Consider the following 16079-nt stretch of genomic DNA (forward strand, 5'->3'; position numbering starts at 1 on the left):
CTGGAATTAGAGCAGAAGGATACAGGAGCAAGAACAAATGGTCAGGGACACTGGTCAGAGCTGAGTGGATTGAGACAGCAGGTAAGGGAAGATGAAAACAGAAGGGTACAAGGCAGAACGTAAGCAAAAGGCAAATGGTCCTCAACCTGTATGTAAATAAATATTCTGTTCCAGACTCTGGGTCCCAAACATCTACAATCTTCACAGTCTTCAGTTTTCAGCAAACAGTTGTAAAAGCCACCAGTAAAACACGCATGTGGTCTTCTTCAAGTAGATGATCTATTATTACCTTCATATGTATTCTTTATCTATGAATTCTATACTTCAGCATTCTATTGCCTTGAGGTGAGAGAATCCTAGCAGCAGAACATTCAGAAGCTTTCCTATAAAACCAGCTGTCTATACTATTATCATCCGCTCTCATCTTCTTAGCCAGATCGTGTCACCTACTACTAGACTGAAAGCCCCACAGATCACAATAAACAATTTCTGCATTTTATGAAATGGTCCACATTACTCAGTCTATTTTGCAAAACAATCACAAACTTCCATTTCTTCCCATTGTTTTTATAATTTGGTGTAATGGAAACATTTAGACATTTAATTTTACTGTGACAATGTAAAAATTCACAAACTTATTGTTTTATGCCCCACATTATCCCAGACAGGAGAAGGTTCAACACTGCATGAGCAAATCACATGACACAGACACGGTCAAATCACACGACAAATACAGTCACCACATGACAAAGCTAATGGGATAATACACAGAGGGCTCGGGTGCATACGGTTACCTCACACACTAGGCACCAAACATAAAACTTGAACTAAGAAAAATGCTTACTCTATTCCCCACCCTGTGCCTCCAAAAATCACCCCCAAGGCCAGAATGGTCCCTGCCACTGCACCTATTAGCCTGTTAGTGGCCATGCTCACTGTGTGGAGGGAAAAGGGAAGATTTTTTAAGGAAATGATCACATATATGTTGGAAATGAAAACATGAAATAATTCCTCAAAGGAATATTTTACACTATAATCCATCATCGGATAAACAATTCAAACCTCCTGACAAACCTTTATTTACAAAATACCATAGCTTTAAAAATCCTGAAATGACCTATATTTGGTTTTCTTTGAATGTGTACAAATATTTCAATGACAAGTTTTCCTGTAAATATAAGACTGTTCCTTTTAGCTTGTGATTATATTATTTACTTTAAAAGGGAACATCCTCAACCTACTGCTTATTTAAAAACAGCCAAAATGTAAACAAATCACCAATAAGAAAAATTCCTTTTGATCACCAGAGACTTACTGTATCCATAATACAACTGAGCAAATGAAAACTGTTTGTCTGGAAACAGTTCCATTGCAGGAAGAGAAAAAAACCCAACTTTTTAATTCATTACCGGTTAGTAATATTTTCCTTTTTTTACTGCATTTATCAATAGGACTCTCTATTTATCTATATGACCTAAAGACAGATAACACCTTATAAACGGAAAAACCTACCCTAGAAATGTGCTTCACGTAACACCCTGGAAATTTCAGTATGTTCAGAGTCTCTCTTAAGACACTGAGGCCTTATTTTTCATTTTTTAAGGAAGCTTTTTTGAGAAAAAAACATTTATACATTTCCTATGTTAAAGATTAAAAGCTTGATAGATTCATTGAGTCATAACAGACCACAAACAAGCAGCTGAATTCCCTGTCTAATGGGAACTTTTTCACGGGACAAAAACTTCATAGTCTTCATGCTGTATAAAGTCTGGTTTGAAACAGTTTCATAATTTTTGCCTGTTTCATAAATATACACAAACACACACACACACTTGAGACAAGTTTTGTATTAAAAAACCAAACACCATTCCACTAGTCAAACAAAGGCCTAATTCTGCAAATGAAATTGCAAAGGAAGAATCTTGTGTGCATATGGAGTCCTACTAATTTCCAAACGACTAGCCAACACTTGAAAGTCATTCAAAGTTTCTGCAGTAGCCATAAACTAACAGCAAGAACTCTTTGTCTTCCCGAAACCGCTAGCATGCTGCGTAGGTCTGCTAGTACAGGATACAGTAGGTTGCTGAGTTTAGAGTCATTCAAGACTCATGTATTAATACCAACATAATTAAGGACCGCTCATTTTTTTAAATCCTGAAATACATTATGGAACCAAAAGCAATTGATGGATGATGGAAAGGTCCAAGAAGTGCAGCAGAAGTAGCAGTCAACTGACAATTATCATAATATATACATAAATAGCAATACTTCCTAGCTACACGTGCTGTAATTGTAGTAAGAAAAATGCTTGGATTTATGGTGTGAAACCTTAAATCTATTTAGGTGAATTTTCACATCATGAGTGTTCTGTTTCTGAAATGGAACAAAACTCAAATTTAGGGCTAAGGAAAAACAAGTGTTTTGGTTTCTGTCTTGGGCTTGTACAGTGGCATATGACATAGGAAGTACTGGTAATAAGGGGAAAAAACTTAATGGAAACCACTTTACTACGTTCGATCTTCACGATACAGAAAACTACTTCTATATTCTTCTGAGAACTTCTCACAAAGCAATTCCTCTATTAGCACACCAAAAGAGATTATAGTAGCTCTCAGTGTTCAGGCTCGTAAATTCATTTCTGGATGCTTCAACATCAATAAATTACTATAACAACATAAGTAAAAATAATCCATCTTTTGAAATCATTGAGCCACCTTGTACAAAAACATATTCTGCATTTTTGCAGGAGACTCCACTGAAAAATGCAGTCTAAACTTTACATCTGTACCTACTGGCAGAAATCCATGCAGATACTATTCATTTGAGACTTTTCCCCAGAATATTTCAACATTGTATTCATTTTCATAAAGGTATTTCCATTCTGAATTCAATGAGTTAATTTGAATTACAGAAATCTAACCAAGATAAGTATACCTTCTATGTTGCCTTTCCTATAGACCTTTCTGCAGAGGAGGGAATTATTTCTCACCTACAGGATTTGGAGATAGGCAATATAATATTCCCTTACTCTCAGTGTCACAACTGTAGATACTGCTCTCCTCATCCACACACAAAGAGAAGTAACCAGGTCTATAGTGCTGTTCTCTACCAGTTTTTTTAAGACTCTGTAAGCAGCGTTCCTCAGTTAGGAAGGTTTTTATGAGAAATGGAATGACGAGTAGCTTTGCAAGACAGGGTACAAACCAGGCAGCTCTACACTGAACAGTGGTGGGGTTAGGAGACCAGGAAGCACCTGCACAGATTCCCTAATACAAATCTGGGCTGTTCTAGAGAGCCTCCTTCACAGTGGTAGCCTGGTTTAAGACAATCTCCTTCAACAGTTCCTGGTAAAGGTCTGCTGGAACCATTCTGCTAAGGGGCAAAAGAATAAGGACAGAAGTAGAGCCATTCTGGAGGGACATACCAAAATCCTGTCCTCCCTTGAAACCTTGGATATTTTAAAGAGTTTAGAGTCCGAGCTCTAAGGACTACGTTTTTAAACAACTCTATCTTCTTTCCATGTACAAGGGACAGAAGGACCTGGAACTGGGACATAGCAGAAAAACTTTGCGTTTCTCGGTTGTTTATTGGGAACTTTATCTGTAAATGCATAACACTGGATAAATATAGTCTGATGTTGGACAATATCCCAATGACAGGAAAGACACAAAAAAATTGGACAGCTCAATCCAAAGACATTCTTTGGCAGAGAAGTCAGAGAGAATCTTAGGTGCTTTTCTTCCTCTTTGAAAAACTTTTTTGATTAATTAGTTCCTCAATAGCTCCTCTTTGTATTTATATGTCATATGTAGTTGAAATAACTACTAAATACATAAGAGTAAGCAATAACAGTCATAAGAATAATGTGAGTCCTTAAAATCTTAATTTATTTCTTTTTCCTCCCATTGAAATCTGATTTTAAAGAATCAAAGCTTTTTTCAGCAGGGACATTCCACTTTTCCCTTTTTTACACCACAGCTCTCTAAATTAGCTGAGAACTAAGGGAACTGGAAATCTCTACTAAAGCATAAATACACAATTATCATATAAATAATAAGAGCTATACTTAGTCAGATTCCAATCACAAAGAAAACTATCGTAAAAAATAGAGAACAAGGAATGAAGGAAAAACCAGAAAGTACATACCATTACCTATTGAAATCTTCTCCAAATTTAAATTAGAAAAATAAAACTTTCATCAATTCTCAAAGCAGAAAGACTTACTTCATCTACATGAAGCAGAATTTTACTGTCTGGGTCTAAGCAGGACTGCACAATATTATTGTCTTTCTATATGCTAATTCTACTACCATGTATCAACAGAAAAACATCATAAATACTTGAAAGAACATCAAAACTGAAATCACACAAACCCTTGGGTCCTTCATCCTTCTTGCTACCAGTATCCCTGACAGGATCATCAATACTGCAGTCTGTCCCAGCCCAGGAGAAATTACAAATGCAAGTCGCTTCATTACTACAAACCTGGAAAAGAAAATAAATGACAGCAGTTGGTTTTTAACTACATTTTATTAATTTTATTTAACATGTAATTAGGTATTTAATTCATAGGATAAAACATACCCTTTTATATATTGTAACAATAGCAATGACTTGAGAATAATACATCAGTAACCTGAAAGTTTGCTTTAACGCTCTAAATACATTCAGATGCTATGAAAAGCAGAAGCGTTCCCAGTGGTTCCCTCCCATCATCACTTGCACAGCCCTGCATAGGGCGTAAAAAATAATAGAAACTCTCATCCAGAAAAACTCCCCATCTAGACTACTTAGGTCTTCACTAACCAACCACCTAGACTTTGAGCCTGGATGTCCAGAAGGGATACAAGCATTTGTGTTTAAAATTTTCAAGACATGGTCATGCTTTACAATCTCTCATTTACAGCTTGCTCCCATGTAGAAAAAATAGTAGGACTGTTATTGGTTTTGTCATCATTTTTTTCTAAGCAGCAATGAGCAGTGCTTGCTTATCCTCCAGAAAGAGAGGAAATAGTTCTTCCTAAGTCTACATTTAGTTGAATGACCTCTAAAAAAGGACTTAGGTCTCACTAAAATTGGCAGTACATTTATCAGATACAGGAAAACCTATCCAACTGACAAAACCTAAAATATTAAATCAATAGTGACAGTCAATAGCTATAAAATTTCCACATGAAAAAGAATGGAACACATGGAACATGTTGCTAGAAGAGGTTATTAAGGAAAAAACATGACACGAGCAACAGACACAAAACAAAGAATGAAGTTTTGATTGTGGGACTAGAAGTCAAGTCAATCATTAGACATCAGCTAATAATGTCTTTTGGACATTGGAACATAATGTCAAAAAACCCAGAAAATAACCTACACACTAATGATTACAAGTAAGTAGTGCATGTGATTTTTTTTAATTTAACTTTTATCTCACTCTGCTTCTTAAAGTGTTCACTGAAATATCTTACCTAGGAAGGTGAAGACAAATGTATCTTACGGCAGGCTTGATCAACTGAAGTATTCTTTTAAAATTACGAATCAGAATCATCCAAAGCAAAACAAAAAAGGTGACACAGTTCTCTCACCAACTCACGCCACTCTCCAAAAGTACCAAGACAATTTCTAGATCTCCTAGATCCTTTACTTTCCAATTTTAAATTTTTTCTTCTTGATTTTGAACCTATTCCTCCTCTTTGAAGCACTCAAATTCATCTTCAATTACACATAACAAGAAGGAAAAAACCCAGCTTCTTAGGCAAGTATCTGTCCACTGAATCCCACAGTGGAAAGGTTTTATCAATACTTTATCAGTATCAGTTAAGACATGGAACAGTGAATCTGTTCATCAAAACACACCCTACGTCTCAGACAAACAGGCTTATGGGTAGAATAACACAATATAATGTGCCTGAATGTAAAATGATACACTTTGCATCTGTTCAAGAAGAATGTATCATCTCTGTTGGGGTCCAACAGTTTCAAATTTTAATTAAGTCACAAGGTATAACTCCATAAACACAGGACCAACTTTATAAAGGTGTTAGTTTGCTGGAAAAAGTTTAACTGAAGATGGTAAGTAGCTTGAAACACGGGTAGTACATTACAGAATTCTCTACACTAAGTGATGTCAAAGCTCCTTTTTGCTAGTAATGAAAACAACATTTTGGATGTAACTACAGAACTAATTTGACAATGTTGCTTTCTAAAATTGTGTCTGTGCTTCACAGAATGGCAGTCTTCCCCCGAATCTAACATTTGTGTTTCCAGATCAACAGGTCTTAAGAACACTTTCAGGTAGACAACTCCACAGGGTACATTAAGATCAGATGTAGCAGAGATAGCTGGAGAAGCTTAGCTGGTATCTCCCAGTACAGACTCACCCCATGACCAGAACAGACTTTTCCATTAGAACCAATGGGACAGCTGCTTATGTTCAAGGACTGAATTGGCAGGCACTTTTTGTCCAGACACATCATGTGAGGTCCACATGGAGCTCCATCCTCCACATAACCCAAATCTGTATCATCGTCTAAAAGAACATGAGCACCACTAGGAGAAACAAGTTTTGAGATACTGTTAGTATTATGGCTGGAGTCTTTTGAAAATATTAAACATGTTAGTGTAGACACTAAAAGCCTGATACCTTTCTCTCATTCAAGCATACAGACAGATTGAACAAAATTATAAAGTTTTTCTGCCCATCCACAGCACTGACAAGGTGTTCCAGTTGTCAGACTAAAAAGAAGTCTAGATAATGACTTAAAGTACTTAAAAAGGGCACCTTAGGCTTTGAGAGTTTTTTAACAGTCTTCAATGGGCCATGCTTTTTTCTTTTTTTTCGCCCCCTTTTTTTTCCCCCACATACTGTGAAATATTATTGCTAGAAAAATGTTAAAAAACCCCCTTCCCACGGGATGACATTTAAATAAAAATACTAGTGGAATAATAGAAGAGTTAAGAATCACTGTTCATTGAGGACCTATGTAAGAGAATATTCTTATCATGACAGCAATGTTGCCAATGTCTTTAAAATACAAAGCCAGTATTGTGCACAGTAGAATAAAACCCATTTACCTGCCCTTTAACTGAACTGTAGTTGAATATCTCATCCTGCCACAAGTCTTCAGTTTCCTCCCTCTCAGCCTGCACTTCCCTACAGCTATTTCTCCGAGGATACAGTACACAAAACCACTATGTTTAATTTATGGGTCTTTGGCAATTACAGACTTCCTCCCCCCAAAAAATATAATGCTGAGCATTAAACTCTGACTGTGAAGTTCTGCTACTGGAGAGACCAGATAGAGTAATCAGGAGGATAATCCACATTTCACGCTCTTTAAATGTAGAATATTAGACTTTTTTTTTTTTTTAATCAAAAGAAATACCACTCAGAGTAATGATTTTGCTATGAGACGTTAGTTACCTAAAAATCATACAATTTTACATTCATGTTTACCTTAATTCAATTAGGTTTGACAAAGCAAAATCATATTGGAACGCTGCATTATCTTTTACCTGCAGTCCACTATTCGTCCTTGATGATAAAAAGAATTTGGGATAATTTCTCCTTGAACTTGACCAACTCGGGGAACTCTAGTAAGATTAGTACAGAGCAAAAAGCCACAGAAAACATCACTGTAAAATGAAAAACATAAATCAAAAAGTTACTGGAATAATATGAAGTAAACTTACAAAAAAGAAAGACTGGCAATGATGCTGCTGATCACATTAAGTAATATATTACCATGAGCCGCATGATAGACTTTCAGAGTGCAAGTCTGGAAATAAAATATTATTTGATATGAATGACAAGAGGCAGAAACAAGTAATCATTTGTTCCAATGCACCAGTGAATGTTCACATCAACAAAAAATTTATCTGTGCTCTAAATAAAATACAGTACAATTAAGAGGAGCTGAATTGTACCAAGCTTTGTCATATCAGGCTAAATTACTTTTCCCTCTCTCTAGCAGCTTGGATGCTATACATTAATGTGAAGTTTGAATTTTTAATTGTATTTTATTGCCCTTGCAGGACAACAGAACCATAATAACAATCGTTAGCATACAGTGTGCATGCCTGAATTTTGGTAAAGAATCTGTTTTATTTGTATTATCTGCATTATAGTTGTAGAAGCAGCTGGATAAATGCTAGAAATTGTATTTGTTAAAATTGCAAAAAATTTAAATTGCCTTTCAGCTAGACCATTTTTCTGCATCTCTCTACCAACCAAGCTTTTATACAAATGAGGTTTTTAATACACATATCAGAACAACGCTGCTCTAAATATAAAAAATCCATTAAACAATTTATTTGCTTATGATCCTATCTGAAAAGCGAATCATGTAATTAAAAAAAAAAAAATGCTACTTGACAAACATCAGCGAGTCAAAGAAGGAAAACACCATTCCGAGACTGAAATTTTTACATGCCTACTTAAAAATTACTAAACAGTAAGTAAATCAGGAGAGGTTTACGTCTCTATTAACTTGAAAAGTGTAACGATCATTAACTTGAAAAGTAAATTTAATCCAGTATTCAACTAGTAATGATCACATGCAAAAGAATCAGCCATTTTCTCTATAGCATCCAAATGTCTAATGGTCCTCTCTGGCCAAAATAAAGGTTGGAACAAACTTGAAATAGCATAATCTGATATCAATCCCAGAGCAAGCAAAAATAACGTGTGTATTTGCAATCTAATTTTTCCCTACCAAGTCTAAGGTGTTTGTATATTACGAACTTGTGACTTTTTGCTGCCTTGTCCCCCAGCTCCTCTGAAAGAATTAAAGTCACAGTACATTCTTCCGAAAATCTGGAATTCTTTACAAGTGTATTGCTGAGTCACCCACGGATATGTCAGAATGAGCTATGGAACTTTCTCAAGATGCAAACCTTGTGAGGGAAAGAAAACTGAAAATAATGCAAAAAACCCCTGCTGAAACATTCATGGAAAAGTAGACAATATTAAACCAGTATTAATCTGTTTAAAATACAGATAATCTATACAAAGCTGAACTTACTGTTTGCTACACTGAATCCATCGGTCTCCATCCTTTCCACAGTTTCCTTTTTTAGTGCCTTCTGTATTAAGCTTTTCGTAACAAAATTTGTCAGATCCGGAAGACTCTGTTGGTGAAGAAAGGAAAAAGCAATGTACTTTCCACTGGCAACACGAAAGCTTTGAAAACCTGCGTAATTTATTGCAGCAGTTATCTGTATTTTTTTAATACAAAACAGAAATCTGACCACATGTGTATGTACACAGATGGTATTTTCCAGTGACTACAGTGGGAAAGAAAAAAAGCACAACAATTATACAGAGGAAGATAAAATATTAAAGGTAAACAGGACAGAGTAGTTTCAGTAAAATCACTTGTACAGAAGACAAACCAAATATTTTACAATATAAATGTGTGAGATACAAAGAAATAAGTTAACAAAAACATCTATTGCCTTTAGTATTATCAATAAATGGGAGGTGGCAACATAAAGCTCAAAAAGGCATCAGAAGACAAAGAAAATGTTGTCTCCATCCAATTTTACACTTATATAGCATCTTTTGAATTGTACAAGACAAACAATAAATGGTAAAACTATATCCCTCCCATCTTCCCTAGAATGGAATGATTCTTCTGCCTCAAATAGGCAGTGTCAGCAATGGCAGTTGTGATTAGACAAAAGTGCAAGAGTACAGGACAGCTTGATAGTTCTGCTCCACTGAACTGTCTCAAAGTCATTACACAGAGCATTTATGCCCTCTCAGCTGCAAGGGAAATCCACAGCAATTCTATTTTAATCAACACCTCTGGGCTTAAATTTGTACTGTGCATATTTAAATTCATACCAATGTACTAATTTTCCTGACTTGTAGGATGGTATAGCAAAGAGGCAAGGTGGAGCAGCTTTAGAATGAACTACTGCTGGGATAATGGAATTGACAACTGTCATTAAAAAACCCAAACCCATCTGTTTTGAACTATATCAAAAAAATCCTCTAACCCATTTTTTTCTCCCTGGTAAGAGTAACACAAAGTTGCCAATATTTTTTACGTTTTCTCACCTAATTCCACCAGAGTCCAGCATTTGCTGCCCTACCTATGTCTGCAATCACATCACGTCAGAACAATCTCACAGTCATCACCCCCAAACTCAAAATTTCACTTGGCAATCAAGCCACAGTTTCTCACTGCAGTTGACTCTACTAGGCAGAAAACTTTAACTTACAGTGGCAAGAATAAGAAATAAAAATACTAAAAATACAAAACAAAGGCAGGAATGAACCAGAAATAAAATACATTTAAGGTAGTTAAAGCCAACCTACTAGATCCCCAGATATATTTGCACTGATTATCTCTTGTCTTGCATTCACCATTATAGCAACGACCCTAAACAAAACACAACATGTTAACAATGAGAACTGAACACTGTTTCATTTCCTTCCCCTCCCCCAACAAATGTCTCATTTTGATTCCTCACACACATATTGGGATGTATAGTAGCTTTCATAAATTTGGGTAGACAGCGTAAACATTTTGGTCAGTTGGTGTCTAACATGTACCAACATTTCAGCAGCTGCTTTATACATCTCATTTACATAGTTGTAAAGAACTTATTAACATGGAGTGTAATAAAAAAATCTATGTGTAAAACAAAGATACCAAGCAGATATTACTCAAAGTAGACATTTTTACTATTCATAGAGTGAATAAAGCACTAGCAACATTGATGTCTGAAGACAGAATGGAAAAAAAAAAAAGAAAACTTGTATTTGATTGATTTCTACTTGCTGATGTAAAGGGATTTTAAAACATTGCATACCTGATTAGAATCACAGGCATACCCATCTTGTTTATGAAGATTTGGTGGACACTGAAAAAAATTAAGAATGTTTTTTTTCATGTGTACTATAACTATACATCTAAGGATCAAATGGATGAAATTTTCCCAGTTGTAAAAAACAATTGCACAACATACAAAGGGGGTAGATAACATAATTCATGCAGGAATCTTTATAGCTACAAATACAAATGAAAAAATGAACATCACCACCATGAAATACAAGGTTTGATTCTAACTTTCTGCATATTCCAATATGTAGCTAATACTGGGACCTTGTTTGCAACACTGCCAATGTGTTCATTTCAGTTCCACTAAGAAAGTAAGCAAACATCTAGTTGTAGCCTACCAATCTTGCTTACAGAGCCGTGAGGTATTTTATGATATTGTCATGTTCTCTTGCCTTTGGAAACTTTTTTGGTACGAACAAGTCATTAGGCCCAGAAGCCTCAGATTACTAAAGCTAGGAGCAGACCATTCTCAAAGGTTTTCCTCATCAAAAAGGGACATGTGAAGATTTGGAAAGGGTACACTGCTGCAGTGTACCGTATTAGACAATACTTTGAGGGCAGCCTTTCTAGCTTAAGCAAGCCTTTCTCCCTCCCATTAAGAATGCTCCATCTACAGAATAAAAGATTTACAATAAAATCTCAGCAATAGATACCTATCTGTAAGTGTGGATGTCTCAGTTGATAATAGAAAAAGAGGTTACTGTTAATTTATTGGCATCTATAATTACAGCCAATGCCCAGAGAGAGATGTGATCTATCCTGAATCTTATTTCTTCAAAGTTAAGGACCTGATGTAGTAGATGACTGCAGCAGAGTTAAGAAGTTCTTATATAACCTTGAAGCTAAATACTCAGTATTGAAAAGGAGCATGTATCACCTAAAGCGTCGAAGTTGCTGTGAAAATGGAAGATGTATGGAATGTTGACTATTTAAAAGAATTCAAGTTCAAACAACCTTCTGGTTACTGTTTATTCCTATACTTTTGAGTATTAGCCAGATGTTTTCAAGAGAAATGCATAAGATCCACAAATTTTAAAATTTTAAAAACCATAACACTTTATACAAGTTTTACGAGGAGTGGCTGAGGGAACTGGGGTTATTTAGCCTGGAGAAAAGGAGACTGAGGGGAGACCTTATCACCCTCTACAACTGCCTGAAAGGAGGTTGTAGCGCGGTAGGTGTTGGTCTCTTCTCCCAAGTAACAAGCAATAAGACGAGAGGAAATGGCCTCAAGTGGCACCAGGGGAGGTTTAGATTGGATGTTCAGAAAAATTTCTTCAGTGAAAGCGTTATCAAGCATTGGAACAGGCTGCCCAGGGAAGCGGTTGAGTCACCATCCCTGAAGGTATTTAAAAGACGGGTAGACATGATGTTCAGGGACATGGTTTAGTGGTGGACTTGGCAGTGGTACATTAATGGTTAGACTTGATGACCTTAATGGTCTTTTCCAACCTAAATTCTTCTATGATTCTACACTCAATTAGTTACAATTTTCTACATTTATATTTTAAACTATTTCATAAAATCTTACTGCTATTACCCTTGAATCTATTAACATTTGCAGTATATTCTTAGTACTTATGTTATAGACCAGGCAAAGAATAAAGGAGGGTGTCTGACACAAATACTGCACAGATACACAAAACCCTACGAATTTTAAAAAACAAATCTACAGAAGTTGTATTTTGAGTCCACTTACATTAATTTTTTTTTGAGCTTATGATTGCTTATTGTTATGTTTAAAAAATTTTGTTAGGCTGAAAAAGTAACTCCCCACAGTTATTTTGCGTACATGAGTATGCAGTTTGTTAATCTGGATTTTCCTTTTAAATTGGTATGAGTGCAAACAAACATCAGTAGTGTAAGCAGAGAAAGCTTCTGCATACATACCTGGCCAGAATCTCCAGTGCAGAACTCTGCTATATCACATTCATTCACTGCATATCGACAGTCATAGCCTCGTGGAAAAAACTAGAACATGAAGCATATAGTTCAGGACTAAGCTTATGTCTACATAAACTGTTCCTTTTCATTGTGCATAAACTACACTTTGAACTACAACAGGCTGCACATGACTTCCATGGACAACTGAAAACAACAATAGATAGACTGTAGCAACACTCACAAGACATGATGTATTACAGCAGGGTCCATCACTGCAATGAGCTCCATTAGAAAGAGAGCACTTCTTACAACAGTCTGCATAGCATTCCTAAAGAAAATATTAAGCGAAATTTTTAGTTTTCCATTTCAAACAATTTTATTCTTCACAATCTTTCCAACAAACTATTATGTAGCAGCAGACAAAAGATTCAGTTCAACACTGATGACTTGAAATTATCAGATGGAAGAATCCGTTGCAATGCTCAATACTAAAGTAAAGGGAAAACTGTGACATATATCAGATAGCAACGAGGGGATTCACACTTTCTGAAGCCTCTTCACAGGTGTGGAATAGCTTGTGCCAAATGCATGCTGCTTAGTCAAATTGCATTCAATGCAGAAAAAAGATTAAGAAAACCAATTATGGGTGCATTATATTTAAGTACTAGGACTCAAATCTACAGGGCAGATTTTTGCAAAAGCATTATTGGAATGTTTCTACAATAGAGAAAAACAACAGTTTACTTATTCTGTCTGAACACAGGCATCTATCTCCAAAGTGTATATAGGGAGCCTACCACTCCAGGCACACTATCCAGGAAAAGTAAAGGGGTAAGCACTTCTACACTGCAATTCAGAAATTGCTGGGAAACATCTACATCTTCTCATTAGTACAACAGGAACTGTTTTGAGGACACTCTCTGTCTTTGCACTCATTCTCACTTGAAAAAAATGTTTTAACAGTCCTTTAATGAAGTTGTTCCCTAACAATAGGCAAAACAAATTCATTTCCATAACCTTTCCCCCTCCCTTAACAGTAACATAATTTATTTTAATATCTTTTGTAAGAAAGACTTGTGGAGTAATATATAACTCTACTTGCCATTCGGAAACCGCAGTCACATTCTTCTCCTGCTTCTACATATCCATTTCCACACTCAGTGGTTTCAAAGAGCTGAAAGCAAAAAAGCACACACCCCCCAAAAGTAACAACCATCATCAAAAAATGAAGCTATGTTTTTCTTCCTCCCCATTTACCCTTCTCTGTAAGAATTCTTACATTCTTACTCTATAGGCAAAGATTGCTACCCTGGGAAAAAATTAAAAAACACTCTAACAAGCAAAATTTTTTTAGTTCATTGTGCAAGGTGGTGGTCTAACAAAGAATACAGCACACTAAACAGAACAGCCTAATAGTGTCATGTGGCATTCAATTCTACAAGGACAGCACTTTGACACCATGATTAAGTAGAATATTGATACCTTGTATTGATCTTACTTTGCAAAAAGAGCCACATGGAATATTTTTATACTACTCAGCTTTAGAAGGATGTCATGCTAATATTGCCTTAGAAAAAATTATGACCTTGATAAGTTTCTAGGCAAAAAAAGCAATGGACAGTACAAGGAAACAGTTATAAATTACAGAGTTTGCTAGCTGTACATTTGAAATTAAATGAAATTAGCTTCAAGAACAAGCTGCTACTGTCTATATGAAGTAACCTACTGATTCTAATTCCTAGTGTGGTTGTTGACATTGACACCCTCAGGCAAAAAGTCCAAGAATTGTGAGCATGCACTATGACCTCACTTCTGAATTTATTCTTCACTACTTCCAGCTTAATAAGTAGTGCATTTATGCTGCATGGGGATGTATCTAGCTGTGAAAAATCAACTGCAATATTTGTCATTATTTGAGCATGAAGAATTGATGGAAAACAAGTTGCATTCCTCTTAACATTATTTTTAAATATTATGGGAATGAACAGTCAGCTAATTACAAGCAACCTCAAGAAAATACCCACATAGACATTTGAATAAATTTGAGAACAGACAGGTGTTAGCAAAATTATTACATTTTCATTACAATGTTTAGCAGAGGTGCTGTCTACCAACATATTTATTACCTTTGTTGGTCTGTTGAAAAGACAGGCACCTCGCCCACGAAGTAAAAATTCTTTGTATTCTGCAATGCTGCACTTGGAGAATTTCCTGGAATGGTATACCCTAAAATGGCAAAAAAATTACCTGAATAAATGCTTTGAAACACCAACAGTTACTGGAAGGGGGTGGAGGGCTCATGACATGTTTTTTAATACTGTAAATCCCAGTTTCTTACAACCACTGTGTGCAACAGGATGTCAGCTTAGTCTTATTCTCAAACAATAAAATCAGAACAAATGAAAGTTTTTAAACATTTTGCATTTTTATATTTCTATTCTATGGATCTACAGTATATGAAACTGTAATCTTCTAATCTTCTTAATAAGGTGAAACCACATTATCATAATAGCTGCTATACACCCCCTCAATTGCATGCATAATCCAGTGTTCCCTTGGGTTTGTTTTCCCTGCAGCTTCAGTTTAAAAGATGGATTACATTCCCGATCCCTGATTTCATGCCAGGGTTTTAAAACTGTTCAATTAATCTGATCCTGTTAATAAGGTTAATTTTTAAAGTAAAAGTAATTGTAGCCATAAGAACAGCTGTATAGGGTCAGACTAAAAATCCACTTTACCCAAATCCCATCTCTGATTTTGGCCCTGAGAATATGCCCAGGGAAGAGTAGAGAACAAAGAACTGTACAATGACTTGCAGAATATTTTTCCACTTTCTAGTAATTTTCAGCTGAATGACTTTCTCGGGAAGCCTTATTTTGTCTTATTTAATGATCTTCATTGTATTTTCTCCCATGAATTTCCCCCAAATCTTCTAGCATCTACAAGATGCTATAGCAAGAAGTTTCACAGCTTAGTTACAGACTGGTAGAAGAATAATTTCATCCTGTTTTTTTCTGTCACCTATTTGCTAGTCTCATTTCATGTCTCCCTAGTTCTTTCACTGGAAAAAACAGTAATCCTTTGCTACGTTGTTCATGATGTTACAAACTTCTCTTATGTTTCCTCATCTCCATCTTTTTCCCAGCCTGATGTAAACATAGTTTATTAGTCATTTCTCACACAGAAACTGCCTGATATTTTTATTAGCCATGTTTTGAGATCTGGGAATGAGAACTATTCACACTATTAAAGATGGGGGTAACCATGCCATAAGGAGGTTCTCCATTCCTTTCCTGGCAGCTCACTGCTACTGAGCTGATATTTATCCATTGAATTATTCTATATATAAAA

General features: G+C 35.7%; 1 protein-coding gene across 1 annotated transcript in view; it reads right to left on the reverse strand.

Annotated features, from left to right (window-relative positions):
• The window catches only part of ADAM23 (ADAM metallopeptidase domain 23), a gene marked incomplete at its 5' end in the record, with an annotated part of 73946 nt that overhangs the window by 11671 nt on the left and 46196 nt on the right, over positions 1-16079 (reverse strand). Inside the window, 10 exons of the mRNA XM_035893040.1 lie at positions 4374-4485; positions 6375-6543; positions 7510-7629; positions 9018-9123; positions 10319-10382; positions 10816-10866; positions 12735-12815; positions 12970-13056; positions 13831-13902; positions 14855-14954. Coding sequence (XP_035748933.1) covers positions 4374-4485; positions 6375-6543; positions 7510-7629; positions 9018-9123; positions 10319-10382; positions 10816-10866; positions 12735-12815; positions 12970-13056; positions 13831-13902; positions 14855-14954 — 962 coding nt within the window. The remainder of the gene's footprint in view (positions 1-4373; positions 4486-6374; positions 6544-7509; positions 7630-9017; positions 9124-10318; positions 10383-10815; positions 10867-12734; positions 12816-12969; positions 13057-13830; positions 13903-14854; positions 14955-16079) is intronic.

This window comes from Egretta garzetta, unplaced genomic scaffold, assembly GCF_000687185.1.
Source record: "Egretta garzetta isolate BGI_Z169 unplaced genomic scaffold, ASM68718v1 scaffold474, whole genome shotgun sequence".
Taxonomy (NCBI): domain Eukaryota; kingdom Metazoa; phylum Chordata; class Aves; order Pelecaniformes; family Ardeidae; genus Egretta; species Egretta garzetta.